Genomic DNA, 18,280 nt, shown 5'->3' with positions numbered 1-18,280 from the left:
GAGAGCTCACGCCCTGGAATGCGCCCTGCACTGCTGATGGTTATTAACACTTTAATGCATCGCAAACAAGTCCTGATCTGTGGTGGTTCTGCTCCTACCTTGGCACCCTCAGCTGCCTGAACCAGTGATTTCACACTCTGCAAAGCTCAGGAGGCTCCTGCCCAGCTGCTCTAAACAGGGCAGGGAAAGGCTGGCCTGCTCGGCTTCTGTGCTCAGCAGCGTGTTGCAAACAAACAAAAAATTGACATTTATCACACTTCCAATTTTACCTGTAAAGCACAAGGAATGCGAGGCCTTGCAGCGGAGGGATTTTGCTGGTGAGAGTCGTCCTCCATTTCTGGCTGGTGGATGCCTGTGAGCCAGGTCTGTGTCGGTGGTTTTTCCCCATCTGCTCCATCAGCAGTTCCTCTGCTGTGTTAGTGTTCCTGAGTGGGCTGTCGAATGGGAGCACAAGCTTCATGTGTCCCCAAACTCTCTGTCCCCAGTGTCCACCCATTAGCCATACAAGGCCACTTCCAAACCACGAAATATTTTAAGAGTGTACTGAGTATTTGATAAAGCTCGGATTCCCAAAGAAACCCATGCTTCCTAGATATCCCATAGCCGTGGGGATGCTCTTTAAAGGAAGACAAAAATCAGGCAGGATACATGACTGAGCAGTGGCATTTTTAACATCAGCTCTGAGTTTAATTTTAACACGTACGGCACAGTGCAGTTTTAAATCTGCTGATCCAGGAAAAAATTATACCAACACCTGAACAGTGCCAGGCTTGTGCTCATGGATGCCTGACCACCGCTGTCTGCAGCTACCGCAGCCCCGGTGCCTGCAGCTGTGTCTCCACGGGGACTCAGGGCCACTGGAGCGCACGGGACCCCTGGCACAGCATCCGTGGCTCCTGCCAGGATGGGGAATGCAGGCTCTCAGCTCTCAGCTCATTGCTCACCCTCCAGCCAAGGAAATTTGTGCTGCCTCTGTGGTCGCAAGGGAAGGAGAGCCCAGGCAGGGGACAAGTCCTAAACCCTTCCTCACAAGCTCCGAATTCTTTCTCGCAAGGCTGGTCTCCTAGGGTCAGTTCTCCCCCACAGCTTGGGTTTGGTTGAATGGGAATAGGGCAAGCGCTCAGTGCTCCAGGCAGGGGCTTTGCTTTACACCCATTTCTGCCCCCCCACCGAGCTAATGATGACCTCTCAGAATACGTTTTGTCCCCAAAGAGCACCCTGCTGTACCTCAGCATCAGCCTTTGCTCAGCTACTACAATGTTTAATTTCAGCCTCAGGCTTTCTTGTGCTCCATTTTCTTTAGCTCATTATAAGACTTGACACCTCTGTGTGATTTTCCTTTATGGCAATAAAGGCACTTCTACAAAGTGCAAAGATAGTGAAGCATCTCTAATCCAGCAGTTAACCAGCATTAAAATCCAGCTTTATGATTTCCAGCATCTGGAATGTGTTTTTACAGGAAATGTTCCCCTCTCGTGCCCTCCCACCAGGAAGGGTAAGGCTGCAGGATAAGCCAGTGCTGCCAAGGACACAGCTCTGAGGGGTACAATGTGCAGTTTTGGGGGGGCTGGCACTTCAAAGAATTCTCTACCTGCAAGCGACAGTTTAATTCCAAGGGTTTTTCCTGCCCAATGTTGCTTTATCTCAGCAGCATTTTGACCTCACCCATGGCTGTGGAGCCACACGAACGTGCAGGGAAAGCACGAACCCCGCATGCAGTGTCACACAGGGCACTGTCACAGAGCAGCCTGGCTTCCACAGGGAGCCTGGGGGTCACACGGGGGTCCGAGGGCACTGTGGCAGCCTGGAATGCCTCGGGAAGGTCAGTCCAGCAGACTTCCTTTGCTCTTTATTAGACTTTAAGCTTGCCCCGAGGGGATGTTCTCAGGAAGGAAAGAAAAATGTGCCCAGAAGATACATCAGTCAGAGGCTGGCAGGGCGAGGGAGGGCTGGAGGAGCGCAAACTGCACCCATCTGTGAGCAATAAAATGGCTTTGTTGGCACAGTCAGGGTGAACGGGGCACTGCCATATCCTCACAGACAGAACCAGAATGGTTTGGGTCGATGGGACCTTAAAGCTCAACCCATCCCACCCCAACCATGGGCAGGGACACCTTCCACTATCCCAGGTGCAGATCCAGGCAGAACACCTGGGAAAGTTTGTGTTCCTGCTGTGTCATAGCCCAGCACATTAGTGCTCCTCCTCCACCCCAGGAAGCGTGATGGTTATTCGCTTCAAAATCAGAGTGAGTATTTACTGTGTTTGTAATTAACCTTTCCCTAGAGCTAATACAAACATGCACGCACGCCCCTTCCAGCCTTCCTCTTTCCAAGTTTACTCGCTATTCCCACACCCTCTCAGGCCCAGCTCCCACAGTCCCTCCTCATCAAGGAGATGCTCCAGACCCCAGCCTGGACCCCCTCCAGTCGCTCCTTGTCTTTCTTGCACTGAAGAGCCCAGAAGTGGACACAGCGTCCAGATGGACACAGCTGTGGGGAAAGGCTGAGGGACGGGGATTGTTCTGCCTGCACAGAAGCTTTGGGGCGGCCTCACTGTGGCCATCCAGTGCCTGAAGGGAACTTAGAGGAGAGATGGGGAGACACTACTTACAAGAGCATGTCGTGACAGGGTAAGGGGGAATGGGTTCAAACTGACAGAGGGCAGGTTTGGACTGGAGATTAGGAAGGAATTCCGTGTGAGAGTGGTGAGGCCCTGGCAGATGGAGGATAACTCTGAAAGCGTTCAAGGCCAGGTTGGATGGGGCTTGGAGCAAGCTGGGATAGTGGAAGGAGTCGCTGCCCAGGGCAGGGGCTTGGAACATCCCCAGCGTCCATTCCAACCCCAGCCGCGCGCGGCCCCCGCGCTCCGCTCCACATGGTCCCGCCCGCTCCCCCCCGCCCGCGTGGGCCGCGCCGGCCCCGCCCCCTCGCACGGGGATTTTCCACGAGGCCGCGGCTCGGCGGCACGTAGCGCACGCACGCGGGCCCGCCGCTGGCGCGAGGCGGCCGCAGCCAATCGGGGCGCGGCGGGGGACGGCGCCGGCCAATGGGCGCGGCCGGGGGGCGGGCCCTGCGCGCGAGGGCGGCTATAGGCGGGCGCGCGCGGAGCTGCCCGGTCTCAGTTAGAGCCGAGGCGGCGACAGCGGAGCGGCTGCGGAGCGGGGCTGCCGGCACAGCGGTGAGTGCGGCCGCTCTCGCTCAGCTCCCCGCGGGCGAGAGGCCGCGGTTTTCCTTCTCCAACTAGCGGCGGCGGAGCCCCGGTCGTCCCCGTGGCGTAGGGCCGGGCCGAGCCTCGGTGGTCCCCGGGGGGATGCAGGCCGCTGTGTGTTCCCGCAGCACCGGCCGGGAAGGGAGGGCGTGAGGCGGCCTGAACCCCGGCAGTGTGTGGGGGCGGCGATTATAAAGGGGGGGGTATGATGGGTCAAGGCGGGGGCAGAATCAGGGGAATATGATGGGTTAAGGCATCCTCAAAGGCAGAGTTTAACCTCTCTCTCTTAATCATTAACAGTCGCTCTCGGATTGCGTTTGGTGATTTGGACCTTCTCCTCTTTAGTGGATGTCCTTCAGCTTCCCATCTCAAATATTTAACGTTTGCTGGCACTCCAGTCTATGCCTGAGGTCTCTTAGTGGGTAATTAAGTGCTGGTTATCCCAAGGCAGCGCTGGTGGGGAGAAGCACCTGGAAGTGCTTAACATCTCTGGATGTTAAAGTGTGGATAAAGAGCTGCCTGTTAATCATTCTGCCTCGTGCAGGGCTGCCGGAGAGGATCCTGGGCTTTCTCCTGCTCCGTTAGTTGCCTGCTGAGTCACAGGGTAGGGCCATGGCTTTCTGAGCCTGGCAGGAAGTAGTGAATTTTGTCATCCAAACCCACAGGCTGAGCCAACGCAGTTTCAGGCCTCCATCTTATTAAACACCGAGAGAGAAAGTGGTTGAACGTGTCCGTGACTTGCTCCCTGCCAGGCATCCTTTAGAACCCGTTGGATCATGTTGCAGAGGTAGAGGTGAATTAATACCCCGTGGAGTGCAGAGGAGCAGGGTTGGAATGTGCACATTTGTCCAGTTTCTAGGGGTGCTTTGGCAGTGGAATCGATACGTTGGGATCTGGTAGAGTGCGCTCAAAGGTCTCAGCTTTTTTCAGAGCACTGGTGGTATGAGAGTTATGGTCATAAGGACCTTTAAGTGTCAAGAGAGGCTTCCACTGATAAATGTGGCAGGCCTGTAACAGGACACTCACTAGGGCAGTTATTTCTATGGCTAAACTTTAGTCTTGCTTTTTAAATCTCCATTCAGCTGCTGCAGTGCTCAGCCTTAACCCTGTATTTCTAGAGAAGTGTGCCTGCAGAATAGTTCACAAGGACAGGTTTTGGTGGTAGGGCTGGCTATAAAAACAATCTTTGGAAGTAATTTTCAGTTGGAGTAATGGCCAGTTGAGAGTAGTGCATTCCCTGTGCAGGGCATGGAGTCAGGTGAGGAATAAGTGGTGATTTCTTAGACTTGAGCTGGCCGTGGGTTGTGACTTACCCTTGGAGTAGGTACTCACATGTGCTCCCGGGCAGGCCAGGTGAGCTGGAGTGTGGCTTCTCCCCTGAAGGGAGACAGTGACCTTGTCAGCAGATTATGCTGCAAAAAAAGGTTTAAGGCAATGTGCTCGTTAAATACCACTGTGGTATTTGCGTGTTCGGCAGAGGTCAAAGGTCTGAGCAGACAGTGCTGCTGTGACCTGTTCTGCCTTCAGTCAGCATTTCCATGGTTAAACCTGGGCACAGGCTGACACTTGTGTTCTAGATGAGTTGACTGAATTAATTGAGGCAGAATGCATCGTGCTGAGCTTGTGAGCTAAACGGCATCAGTTTTACCCTATAGGTCAGTGGGAAAATTGGTTCTTGAACACAAGAGTGGGGAGTTTGCAAAAGGAGCAAAAAAAGAAGCATCAAGAATTTCTGGGGTGATGCAGTGATGTGAAATGCCTCTTTCTGCAGAAAAGGGAGGGACTTCTGGTCCTTTGTCAAGGATGCTCGAGTGATGTCTGACCTGGCAGACATTCCCTCTGGAAGCTCTTGCAGTGTGTATTCCTGAAGTGCCTCCTTTGTGAAGGTCAACAAACAGCTCTAGCACTGCACTGAGAGCTCCTGCTAGCTGGCTGTGCTTTCAAAGAATGAGGCACCTATGGTTTTGTTGCAAAGCCATGGTTCTGAAAATGCAAGTAAGGTTTAGCAGGTGCCAGCCTAATAAACTCTGAAAGCCCTTTTTGGATAAGTGGGGATTCTTCCTATTAGCCATTGCTCAGTGCATCTGCAGAGAGCTCAGTGTTAGTGTGGGTGGGACTGATAAGCAGAGAGTTGCAGGGATTTATTTCTAGCGTGTATGTTCACTGGTTGAAACTAAGTAGTGGCAGCATGAAGGTCAGCCTAAAGAAGTTGTCTTGCTTCGTATTTTAGTCATATCATGTGTCAGTGTGGGGTCTGACTGAAATCTTAGACAACATGCAGGGGGCAGGACAGCTGGAAGGGACACTTGAAAGCCAAGGGGGGAAAGCAAATGGCTGCCTGTGCTTTTGACCCAGGGAGGGCAGAGTTTGCTGTGGGGGAGGAACAAATGTGTGCAGCTACCCCCTCACACACACTGAAGCAGCAGCAGCAGCATTTCTAAGGTCATGTTTTTTTAACTTTGCAGTAACTGTGGAAGGATTCATGACCATTTCTGTAAACAGGGTTGCCACCCACATTGGCTTGCCAAAAACCCAGCTTCCAGATAGTTCTGCTTCTGAGGCTGAGCTTTCTTCTGTGCAGATGGGCTGGGTTTGGTGCCAGTCGATGGCTTACAGGCATGTGTATGACTTGATTTTTAAAATGTAGCTGGGCTTACATAAGAATTCCCTTACCGCAGTTTTCTGAAGTTAATAAATGTGAGAAGGGGGAAAAGGAAGTATTCAAAAGATTAGGGTGATTTTTATTCTTTTTAAGAGGAAAAACTATTCCTGTAAATGCTCAGCAGGGTGTAACTATTAATGCAAGCTTTTAACGAGAGCTGTGACTGCTTCTGTTTCGTCATTGGTTCCGTTTGGCTCTGAACAGCTGCTGTGCATATTAAGAGCACTCTGTGCATACTGAGAGCTATTGCACTCTGGTCTCTTATCAAAAAGAACTCTTAACTGATAGCAGAGATTCGCTGTTTTGGGATTGATTGGCTGCTTTGATGTGGTGAGGTGATGTTCCTTTAGATCACTCTGGAGACGAGACTTCTGCTTTTAGACTCCTAGGCTGAGACTTCTGTCTCCCCAGCATTTGACTCTCAAGTCGCACCAAGTATAAAAAGTTTCCCAGTTGAAATAGTGTGAGGTGATGTTTCTGAATGGCCTTAAGACTGCAGGTGTTAGTACAGGGTATAAAAATGAAGCTGCTGTTAGGAGCAGTTGCTGCATGCTGAGAGCAGTGCAAGGCCAGTGAGGCCCCTGGGCAGGGGGTCTGAGGGGTGTCTGTGTCCCTGGCACCCCGGGGCTGTGTGGGAGAGGTGCTGGGGCAGGTCTGCTGGGTGCTGCTGGCTGTGCCTGCAGCCAGTTCAAGTTCTGGAAGCCACCCACAACTGGCCTTGGGAGAGTACCAGCACCTGGGGTGAGGAATCGGGGAGTGGCACCAGCAGCCAAGTGGCAGTTGTGGTGGGCAGGGTGTGCTGGTGATGGGCTCTGCCTGCTCTGGTCACCCCAGCTCAGCTGCTGACAGCAGAGCCTACCCAGAAGCTTGAGGACTTGAGCATTGCCACTTTTACTAGTTGGTTCTTTTTCTTAGAACTATGAGAAGACTGCCCTGCCACCAGAAAATCATGTATAATATTAATAATTAGATTCCTTGATGAGAGATGCTGAAGCTCCCATTTTCCATTCAATTTCTCTAGAGAAGTTTGCTGTCTGCCAGGAGCTTGCATTTGTCATCTGCTCCTGCTGTTCTGTCTAGAGTCTCATGATACTGCAGTGAGGCCACTTGGAAACATCAAAAGAGACTGTCCCTTGCACATAAGGAAGTGGTTTTTTTATTCTAAAAGTCATGGGACACTGGAAGAGCTTGCCCAGAGAAGCTGTGGCTGCCCCATCCCTGAGAATGTTCCAGGTCGGGCTGGATGGGGCCTGGAGCAACCTGGTCTGGTGGAAGGTATCCCTGCCCATGGCAGGGGGTGGGATGGACTGAACTTTATGGTTCATTCCAACCCAAACCATTCAATGAGTAATTCTAAGATCCTCTTTTCAGGTACTAAAGATGTCTATTACCAAGATCCATGCCCGTGAAATCTTTGACTCCCGTGGGAACCCCACTGTTGAGGTAGACCTCTACACCAACAAAGGTGAGTCCTCAGCTGCAGCTGTTCATCCCTGGCTTAGATCTGATAGAACTCGAGGCAGTCAGAAGTACACACACTATGCTGGTCTAGCAGTGGAACTGTGCTGACTTTCTCCTCCATACATAAAACTTGTTGGAACTTGCTGTGAGATTTGTGGGAAAAACCTCTGCCTCATTCTATTGGATGAGTTTGCTGAGCTCGAGCTCCTGGCCTGGGCAGTACAGGGTTTTCTGAGGGCTGCTGCTTCTTACAGCTTAAACTGTGTGAGAGTTATTATAAACCTGCCCTCCTTCCCTTGCCTCAGCATAAACTGGGATAGCACTTGGAATCTCGGAGTTCAGGCCTTTGTTCCTGTCCTGGAGCAGCTGCTAATGGCCCTGGTTGTCAGTGCTCCCAAACTCTGTATGAGTACACTTGAAGTTTAATTCTTAATTTGTCTGCAGTGGCTTTCTGTAATGACACAATCTGCTGCACTGCTGAATTTTGGGTAATGGTTTCTTCTCTGCCTAAGTACTCAGGCATGACTAAAAAACTTGTCTAATTGGGCTTTCGCATGTAACATCTTACATTTTTAATTATTGTAGGACTTTCCCTTGGTTTGTTAGTTGTTCATCCCACATCTGATAGGATCTGACAAAGGCATTGTGCAAACTCATAGCAATGTGGTCTGGTGGAATGAGCAAACACAATGGCTCTAATACACTGACTAAAGAGCTGATCTTTCTGTCTCAAAAGATTAATGCAGTCATTTAATGAGACTGCCCCCACTAAGCTCTTTGATTTAGTGGGATAAGGGAAAGACTGGAGGCTGAAGTTGGCATCTTGAACCCCAGGCAGAGCAGGCTCCAATGTGCAGATTTGCTCCAAGTTCAGCGTCCTTGGCTGAAGGAATGGGCTGTCTGGGTGGTTCTGCTGTTGTCAGAAGAGCTCAGAACTCCTGTTAAGAAAATTGGTCTCCTAATTGTCTCTTTTATGCCATATCCTGGAAGAATTTAAGAGCTTGCCTTGCCTGAGCTCAAAAGTAGATCCAGTGAATAATTTGAATAATCCAGTGAATGTTTTTGGAAGGGGAATGGATGCTTCCTTAACTCTTGAAATGCACAGTGGAAGAGGAGTCAGTTTGCTGTTGGTCAGTGTGAGGGTGATGCTGTAAGAGAGCAGACAGCCCTCCTAGGATCACTGTATATGTCAGCAGAGGTGTGGTTTAGAGATTCCCGCCCCTGTCTCCAGGGGTGGAAGCATGTGGCAGGCTGGGATGGTGTCTGGGTGGAGGATGTTCTGTGGATTTGAATGTGCCAAGGAGTTTTTTCCTGTTGTGGACAGGTCTGTTCAGAGCCGCTGTTCCCAGCGGTGCCTCTACTGGAATCTATGAGGCCCTGGAGCTCCGTGACAATGACAAGACACGCTACATGGGCAAAGGTAAAGCTACACCTGGGCACCCAGAGTGCCTGGGACAGCCCTGTCACTGCATGTGCTGGGCTCCTGTCCTGCTGTCTGTGCTCGGTACATGGCGGGGCAGTGGGGACAGGCAGGGAGTGACAGCTGTGCCTGCCATGGGCGAGCTGGGGCAAAGCAGAGGTGGCTGGGTTGGTTTCCTGGGATGATGGGGAGGGTGACTCTGCCTCCAGCAGTGCAGCTGCCTGGTGCTGCAGGGCAGGGCACCTGCACAGGTGGGTGTGTGGAGCTGGGCACACGCAGCCAGGTGGCAATGTCTGTGGTACAATGTGTCCAGGTGTGCTTTGTTACCCTGCTCCTTGTGCCCTGCGTGTTGGTGTGTGTCAGAGTACAGAGTGCTTTAGCGGTGCTGTGAGGGCATCTAAACTGCCAGCTCCAAAAGCCTTGGTCATCCTGCAGTTAGTCACAAGGTCTTTTCATAGACCCAGCTTTCCCAGAACCCTTAAATCTGTCAGCTCTGACACCAGAGACTCCTTAGATTCCAGCATGTTAAATCCTGAACCTGAGGTTTTATGCCAACTGCTGTCCACTGCTAATGTGCAGCTCTGCACTGGTAGTCCTGGAAGGTGCCTCTGTTTCAGACCTCACAATAGCTGCAGCCACTCTGGCTTTTTGTCTGTCATTACAGGTAGCCAGGATACTTAAGTTTGTGTTAGTGGTGTAATCTTTTACTTCTCTGGGGGCTGGTTGTGCCTTCTGAAAAGAAACTAAACCCAGCAGTCACCAGGCTGGCTTGGGAACAAGTACGGGTGAGAATGAATAGCTGCAAACAAGATGTCATTACCTAATAAACATGCTGGTAGTGCTTCTTGTGATTATTCTGAGAGCTTGGACAGTTGGGGCTCCTTCTTAACTTGCTGCTTTAAAAGCATTGGTGATGCCTTTGAAGTGTAAGCAATCATCTTGACTTTTGGCTGGGAGAGAGAATTATTTTCAAACTTTCCTGCCAGTCAGGTGAAAAGAAGCTGAAATGTTTTTTGCCTATTAAGAAAGAGCAATTAAAGTGCATAGCTACTGAATTGAACTTGGAGAGCTTTGTCTTAGAAGATTCATGGTTGTTATACCTTAACATGGAATAAACTTCTGGATGACCAAATATCCCAAAAACCCAGGGCACTCTTTCTTAGGAAGAGTAAATGTGTATTTACCTCACTGTGCTAAATGTGTGCGTGCTTAGACCTGTTAAGTCTGATCCTATGGGCAGTTCTTAATGGCATTTAATTAGACTGTAGTTAACAGGCTGTGGGAGCTGAAGGGCTTTGTCAGCTGGGAAATAACATGAGTTATGAAAAAATAATCATCAAATGGGATCAATTGCAGATAGCTGGTAGGCCTTTTGTAATAGAGATCTGCAGACTTGGACCATTTGAAAAAGCAATTAATGTAGTTTAGGATGCAGTCAATTCACATTCATCCTTCTGAAGCTTAGGTTTTTGGAAGTCTTTAGACAGTGCACAGTAAATAAGATGATGCTGTGGCAGTTACAAAACGGTGCCAGGTAGTGAAGTGCCTGAGCTGCTGCCTGTGTAACTTTTGGGGAAACTTTTTTCCTTCCCCTTACCCCTGGATTCTATGAGTTGAGAGGAGAGCCCATCCTAAAATCTTCTCTAAATGCTGTTGTTCGGTCCCTTGGGGTTTTGGCCTGTGGTGGTGATGGCAGAGTTATGGAGACCTGGGTGTGAAAAGCACAGAGCCTTGCACAGGCTCCTCTGCTCTTTGAGCCTTTTGTCTCTAGTCCACTGCTCAGTCTGTGTCCTCTCTGGCATCCCTATGGGGTTGGCTGTAAGTCTTCACCTGTGCCTTGATTCTGGTGTCTGTTTTGCTTCTGTCAGGCGTCTCCAGAGCTGTTAAATATGTTAATGAGTTCCTGGCCACAGCACTGTGCACACAGGTAATGGATGTGCTCCCAGTGCAGCCCTGGCACTCGGATGAGTCTCTCCAGTGCATGGCCTGGCAGACTAACCTGGCATTCCTGGACAGTTCCTAGCCAATGCATCCTTCATGCACCTCCCAGTCCAGCCAAGGCACCTCTCAGTGTTCAGACCTGGCCGTAAGCTCAGGTTGGACTGGGGTTGGAGTAGCATGAGGTGGTATTCCTGGATGTTCCTGTTCCTGAGATCCCCTACTAATCTCTGCATAACCTGTGTGTTGACCAGTGTCTGATTTGCTTGTTCCTTCCAGGTGTCTCAAAAGCTGTTGAGCACGTCAATAAAACTATTGCACCTGCACTGATTAGCAAGGTAGGAGCAGTCTGTCTTCTCTTAACATCTCCTACAGCCAGGCAGCATCCAAACCATCATCTGGTGGTGTGTGACCTGGGGGGTGTCAGCCTGTGCATTGGAGTGCATGTGAACAAACTGACTACAGCAATTGTTTCACTTAATTTACTTAATGAGTGCATATCTAACACGTAATGAAACAATCTCCAGCAGCCTGGTGTAGTGTGCAGGAACACTTCAGCCCCTGGGAACTATGGTGGTGTGCAGTTAGGATGCAAGCTGATTTATGCTTCAAAGAGTGGCTGAATGATGAGGACGGGCTGGATTTTATCCAAGCAGGGTAATTTGGAAGGGAGTCTGAGGGGATCTAGAAAAGTCTACTTGAATGGGATTCCTGTGTGCTTTGTGGGTGCTAAGCCCTGCCTACAAAGGCTGGTGCAAAACTAAGTGGTAATATGTCAAGTGATGGCACATCCAGCTCAGCTGCTAGCCTTGGGCTGCTGTGGGTGCCCAGAAGCTGCTGCTGCTGTGGTAAGGACAGGGATTGGCCTGGACAATTGTTGGGAGCTGCCCTTGAGCAAGTTTTGATGCCTGCCAGGGATGTCAGTGTGGTGGTGGGCAGGTGAGAGTTTGTGAGCCTGTGTTTGGTGTCAAACAATTTGGTTGCTTCTCTCTGCAGAATGTCAATGTTGTGGAGCAAGAAAAGATTGACAAACTGATGCTGGAAATGGATGGGACAGAGAACAAATGTGAGTGGGCTTTGTGGCACTGAGGGGTGAAAAGATGAAGATGGGTCAGTAGAATTCTAGTTCACCTTACCAGACCCAACAGCCAGTGTATGGCCTGTGCTGTGCACTGCCATAATTCAAACCATGGGCTGGTATTGCTGAGTCTCTTTGTAAAAAGACAAGTTTTCTAAACAATTTCTTCCTATTTCAGCCAAATTTGGTGCTAATGCCATCCTGGGTGTGTCTCTGGCTGTGTGCAAAGCTGGTGCTGCTGAGAAGGGAGTCCCCCTGTACCGTCACATCGCTGACCTTGCTGGGAATCCAGAAGTCATTCTCCCAGTTCCTGTAAGTCCCTGGGTGGGGCAGGCTCAGGCCTCAGTTTGACTTTAGCCTGATGATCTTGGATCCAGCTCTAGAGAATGAGGAGGCTGACTGTAAATGCTGTTACCCAGTTACCCTGACACTTTCCAACTTGGCTTTTCCTGGTTCCTCCAAGGCTTTCAACGTGATCAACGGGGGCTCCCACGCTGGCAACAAGCTGGCCATGCAGGAGTTCATGATCCTGCCCGTGGGCGCTGAGAGCTTCAAGGAGGCCATGCGCATCGGGGCAGAGGTCTACCACAACCTCAAGAACGTCATCAAGGAGAAGTACGGCAAGGATGCAACCAACGTGGGGGATGAGGGTGGCTTTGCCCCCAACATCCTGGAAAACAAAGAAGGTAAGAATGAGACAAGTGTGGGAGGGGATGTAACTGATAGCTGGAGGGTGAAGATCATGCCTGCCCAATATCAATGACAAGCAGGATCAATAGGATCAAAAGTGTAGAACTTGCTGCTGTTTCTTTGCTCTGTTTCTTACCCTGACAAGGATCCTAATATGCTCTACTGATATGGTCAGGTATTCCCTTGGACATCAGTTTATGCAGTTTGACAGGATGGTTTTTCCTTCAGTGCCTCATTACTCTCATTCCTGTAGCAGCTTGAGGGAGTCTTGTGCCCTTCCAGTTGAAAAGTGATGTGGGAACATCTGTGCACTGCAGGTTTTCCAGAAGTCAAGTCAGAGATCAGTGGAGTTGTTTGTCTGCAGACCAAGAGGGAAAAACAGTTTGTGCTCTGCCTGGTTGTGTGTGGGAGGGCACGAAGGCTACCCTGGGAAGCTGAGGTGGTTGCTGCTTCCATGGCCAAAAACTTCTGTTCAGGAACCTGTGGGAGAGGCAGTTTGTCCGTGGGAGCAAAATATCTGTTGCTACAAAATCTGTACCAGAGGAGCTGTTTCTGCACCTCTCCAGAAATGGAGCTGCTAACAAGGCAGTGGAACACTTCAGTTCAGTTGCTCTTCACTTTACAGCTGCTGGTTATGTTACTGTGGAAGGGGACTGGTGAACTGCACTGCCTTTTTTGAAGATACTGAGACAGGACCAGCAGCTGTGTCATTTCTGAGTCCCAGTGTCACATGCAGCTTTGCTGGGTCTGTACCCCTGCAGACATCACTGAAGATGACCTTGAATGACAATTACATTCCAAGGAATTTTTTTTGCTGGCAGCAGCTGCTTTTTCAGTTTGTGCTATATTAGCATCTTAAAAAACACAGCCAAACCCACACAAAAAAAACCAAAACATAAAAACCAGCCCAACAACAAAAGAAAATACTTAATCTAAGCTTCCTGCTGCAAACAGTCTGGCTGATCCCAGCTGCTCCCCTGCAAGTCAGAGGTGGTTGGGACTCTGACAAACAGTAGCACAGTGGGCAGTATCCAGAGACTTCTGCTGAGTGGTTCTGTTCCCTCCTCTGCAGGTAAATGTGCACATGGAGACGAGGTAGATACCAAGAGGGGTCTCCTGTGCAGAGGCAGGCTGTATCTCCTTGCTGTTCAGGGTTTGGATGCTCACCACTTCCATGGCCAACACCTGATGTGGAGCTAAAAGGGATTAGAGTGCAGGCACTGCTTCCTGCCCACATGCATAAAGCTGAAAGAGGATGTGGTATCATCTAGTATTAAGCTTTCTGGGCTGATGTGTAGTCCTGCCTGAAGAGATTAGGAATCCCATAATGGTGTCTCAAGGGTATTACAAGCTAAAAGCAGTATTAAAGTAATATCTTGTTCCAGTCAGTTCAGAAGTGAGAGAGTTTAAGAACCTTTTCCTTTGGGCTTTCTGAAGGGGTAATTGAGATTCTTTGCCGAGTGACTGTGCTGCTGTTGGGAAACAAAGAGCTTTGGGGTTAGGATGCCTGGCAGGCACTCAGAAACACCTCTCTGTTGCAGCTCTGGAGCTGCTGAAGACAGCCATTGCCAAGGCTGGCTACACTGACAAGGTGGTCATTGGCATGGACGTGGCTGCCTCCGAGTTCTACCGCGATGGGAAGTATGACTTGGACTTCAAATCCCCTGATGATCCCAGCAGATACATCTCTCCTGACCAGCTGGCTGACCTGTACAAGGGCTTTGTCAAGAACTACCCTGGTAAGTTGCCCATCAATGAGAAGCACAGCAGTAGTGGTGCATTGGAGTTGATTGCAGAAGGAAGGAGTTGGGGTGCAGCACCTCTTACAGGAGAGATTGAGAGCTCCTGCCTTACTCAGCCTCTTTGGAGTCTTAGGAGTGTTCTTGGAAGTGGGTAGGATTTGTCTGCAGCACTTTGGTAGCACTCATTCAGACAAGACCTTTGTGCTGGCATTGTCCTAAAGCTGCTGTGTCCCTCCCCAGTGGTGTCCATTGAAGACCCCTTTGACCAGGATGACTGGGGTGCCTGGAAGAAGTTCACTGGCAGTGTCAACATCCAGGTGGTTGGTGATGATCTGACTGTGACCAACCCAAAGAGAATTGCCAAGGCTGTGGATGAGAAGGCCTGCAACTGCCTGCTCCTCAAGGTCAACCAGATTGGCTCTGTGACAGAGTCCCTGCAGGCGTAAGTTCTGTCCTCTGGGCCAGGCCAGGGTGGGGCTGGCTTTCACTGGGGGAGATGAACATACAGACCAGATCTAGGGGAACAGAAATCTGCTGGTGGGGCATCTGTGAAGGGTGAACAATTACTAATTGATAAGTTATTAACTGATAGGGGACATTGACAAGTAAACCTGTACCTTCATGGTCCTGACATCACATGGGTGCCCTGAACACCTTCCCAGGGTCTGTGTGACAGCAGCTCCTGATCAGCACCTTGTCCTGTGATCCTGCCCTGTGCTGCCCCTGGGCAGTGTCCCTGGAGCAGAGGCTGCTGGGCACAGGGCATGGTGTGAGCTTCCTCTCCTGATCTCTTGCAGCTGCAAGCTGGCCCAGTCCAACGGCTGGGGTGTGATGGTGAGCCACCGCTCTGGAGAGACAGAAGACACCTTCATTGCTGACCTGGTCGTGGGTCTCTGCACTGGTCAGGTTGGTATCTGCAGCTGCTGCAGTTTGGCATTTTGCTTGATGAGATCATTTGGTGGTGAAGCCAAAGCCCTGGTGCACTGCACTGCCTCCAGGTGTGCAGATTTGCTGTGTCTGTTTGCAGGGAGCTGATGTGTTAAGGGAGTGTGATGAGGGAACATCTTATCTTGTGCAAACTCACCTGTAACCACCCATGTCAAAAGTCTTAGCTCCAGTGGCTGTTGTGGGGTTTCCTGGTCCTGCAGCTGATAGCAAATCAGCAATCTCTATTGCTGCCAAGATAGGCTGTCTACTGTTTGTTTGCATATGTAGATACTGAGCCTGATGCCTAAGCAGAGCTTGTGATGATGCTTATTACCCTGGATAGTTTTGTGTTGGCACTTGGAGTTCTTCACTAACTTTGTGATTTCCCTCTCAGATCAAAACTGGTGCCCCATGCCGATCCGAGCGTCTGGCCAAGTACAACCAGCTGCTGAGGTGAGCCTGGGACAGGGAAAGGGCATTCATTCTGGTAGTGCTGTGGGGGCACAGCTTGGGCTCTGCCCCTCAGAAACACCCTGCAGCTGCAGGACATGCCCTGACCCTGGCAGAGGTGCTTGTGTGGGTGCAGGTGGCTGTAGGCTGAGGATGAGCTGGGTGGGTGAGGTCCAGAACAGATCACACAAAGCATCCTGGGATGCTGGACATGAGGCCTTGTCCTCTGTGCATGAGGCAGTTCCCTTGGCAAGCATCTCCAGTGTTGGGGTAGAGTTGTGTGGCCCTGCCCCTCTGTGTGGGGGCTTGGTGGGAGCTGCCTTGTCACTGTAGGACCTGCAGAGCCAGCTGGCTCAGATGCTCAGTGTGAGAGCCCAGAGGGGTTCTGTGCTGGCTGCTGACACCCAGTGCTCTCTGTCCTTACCAGAATTGAGGAGGAGCTCGGCAGCAAGGCTCGCTTTGCTGGGAGGAACTTCAGGAACCCTCGCGGCAACTGAGTGTGGAAGAGTCCCCCTGTTCTGGTTCAGCACTAGTCACTGACTTAGATCACAATTACCTGTACTAGAAAGATAAGGGCAGCTGAAGGAAAAGACCAGTCTGCAGGTCCTCTTGTCCTCTAGATGATGCCTTCACCCAGTGTTTTCACCAACTCTGGTCTGTTAATTGTAATGCTCTGCTGCTTCTGTAGAACAGTCCCTGGGGGTGTTCTGTGCATTTAACACCCGCAGGGGTCATGACATTGTGATGCTGGGCATAAACACTTTAGTTCCCTTTTCTGCCTGTCTGATCTTCAACGTTTGGAGCTGTGTGATTTGCAGTGCAGCAAGAGGTACCTGCAGACAGAGACAGTAGTGTTTTTACATGTGATAAATAAAAGCATCAAACAACCCAACAACCTGTGTGGCTTGGAGTTCTTTGGAAGAGTCGGGGGAGCAGGGATTCCCACCTTTGCATCATGGAGTCATGGAATGATTTGGGTTGGAAGGGACCACCTTAAGGCTCATCTTACCCTTTTTCTTGTGGTTTGGAAAGAGTTTTTTGGGTGTCTGTCCCCATGGTGGTTCTGTTATGCTGTGTGGGCCCTGTCACAGGGACCAGAGTTGTGACCTGAGTCCATTCCCAGACAGGAAAAAACAAATTATTTACACAGCTGAGTGAGAGAGGATGCTGCTTATGGGTTTTTTCCCGTAATGGCAGAGTAGTAAGAAAAGCCTTAATTTCCGATGCTTAATTTCCGATGCTTAATAATCCTTAATTCCCGAGTGGGGCTGGTGCTCCCTGGGACGGGCCCAGCACTGCCCCCCGGTGGGCGCGCCAGGCCTTGCACCGCACTGCCACAAACCGATTTTGTCTCTTTTAACATTTTAAATCGCCGCGGTGGAAATGTTACAGCCAGCGATGCTGCAGGGCACGCGCCATCGTCTGCCTTAAAGAATATTCTCAGTTCTGGTGTGGGAATAATGAGGAAACAGCCTTCCCTGGGCACTTGGCAACTGTGTTCCCTTAGGAGATTTGGCTCCTCTTAAGAAGAGCTTTGCTATAAATACCAAATTTACCAGCCCCAGCACAGGGCAAGGACCTCCTCTCTCCCACATTTGTCCTTTCCCCAGGCCTTGCTCTGAGCTGGTTGCACTCCGAGGCAGATTTGAAGCCCACTGCACTTCTCACACTTAGCTGATCTCTGAATTAGACCTGTTAAATGACTAAACCAGCTAATTACACACAAATCCTATCAAGGGATTTTTCTTCTCTCAAAGAGGCAGCTTGTGATATCTGCAGTGTGGTTGAGGAAGCTTTGTAGCAGAGCTGTGCTCAGGAGCATGAGCAGGGCTGGGCCTCACCTGGCACTTTGTAAGTGAAGTCCACATGTTCAACCCCCTTACCTGGGCCTCTATTTCCACCTGGTGCTTTTCTTTTAATAAGCATCAGAAAGCAAAAGGAGCTGGAAAATCAGGTCAGTGGTTGCCGTAAATCAACCAAGCCCCGAAGGGCAGTGAGGCTGTGATGAAATGAGTGAGGGGAGCAGGGCCTGGCACCTGGGCTGCTGTGCTTGTGTGCAGCCACATCAGCGTGGGGGGAAATCAGGCTGGGCTCCTGCTCTGTTCAGATCAATGGCTCAGTCCCAGCTCTGACAAAAGCCCCTTCCACTTGTGCTGGTTAACACTGCAAATGGAGCCGGGCATGAATTCATTATCGTTCACACCTTGTCAGATCGAGGTGGAGAGAACAGTTACAGGTCAATTACCAGGTGTGTGTGCCTTAAAATAAGCAGGAAATGGCAGGGTTAGAACATTGCTGGGGCTGTACAGCCCAAAGCTGCAGTCAGCTGCTGTTGAACCGTGTGTTCCTCCCTGCACCGGCGAATCAATCCCGCCGTGTCAGATGCTGTGCTCACCTGTCCCATCAAACCCCTTACATAAAGCTTTCAAGTTAGATCGCAGAGAGTATTTGGGCCAGATCAGCGAGGTGCTTCCAGCTGCAGAGGATTCAGGCTCTCCCTAATGAGGCTGCAGCGTTGAAAGGAGTCACTTGCAAAGGAAGAAAAGAGCCCCGAGTGGGGAAGTGCTGGAACGTGGGGCTGGGGTTTGTAGATAAGAATTTTAAGCGTGTTAGAGAAAAGTGAATGATTGGTAACGCTGTGTGTGTTTGGAGTGAGGGGAATAAGTGAATAGGGAACAAGATTTGATTGCTGAAAATCAAGCTC

General features: G+C 50.5%; 1 protein-coding gene across 1 annotated transcript; it reads left to right on the top strand.

Moving 5' to 3' along the window:
• Positions 1-3,074: 3,074 nt before the first annotated feature.
• Positions 3,075-16,468, top strand: ENO1 (enolase 1). Its single transcript, XM_039563978.1, has 12 exons — positions 3,075-3,178; positions 7,242-7,335; positions 8,656-8,751; positions 10,969-11,027; positions 11,686-11,755; positions 11,946-12,079; positions 12,231-12,453; positions 13,999-14,196; positions 14,440-14,641; positions 14,997-15,105; positions 15,521-15,579; positions 16,004-16,468. The coding sequence occupies exons 2-12, from the start codon at positions 7,251-7,253 to the stop codon at positions 16,071-16,073; spliced, it is 1,305 nt and encodes a 434-aa protein (XP_039419912.1). The 5' UTR covers positions 3,075-3,178; positions 7,242-7,250; the 3' UTR covers positions 16,074-16,468.
• The last annotated feature ends 1,812 nt before the right edge of the window (positions 16,469-18,280 follow it).

Source organism: Corvus cornix, chromosome 21 (genome assembly GCF_000738735.6).
Source record: "Corvus cornix cornix isolate S_Up_H32 chromosome 21, ASM73873v5, whole genome shotgun sequence".
NCBI classification, from domain to species: domain Eukaryota; kingdom Metazoa; phylum Chordata; class Aves; order Passeriformes; family Corvidae; genus Corvus; species Corvus cornix.
Note: the sequence above shows the minus strand (reverse complement) of the source record. Positions and strands in the feature narration are given on the sequence as shown.

Bases quoted from the DNA above. Each gene is read 5' to 3' on its own strand.
- ENO1 (XM_039563978.1), top strand. From the start codon at position 7,251: ATGTCTATTACCAAGATCCATGCCCGTGAAATCTTTGACTCCCGTGGG. The intron at 7,336-8,655 runs GTGAGTCCTCAG...TGTTGTGGACAG, and splicing joins AGACCTCTACACCAACAAAG to GTCTGTTCAGAGCCGCTGTT. The intron at 8,752-10,968 runs GTAAAGCTACAC...TGTTCCTTCCAG, and splicing joins GACACGCTACATGGGCAAAG to GTGTCTCAAAAGCTGTTGAG.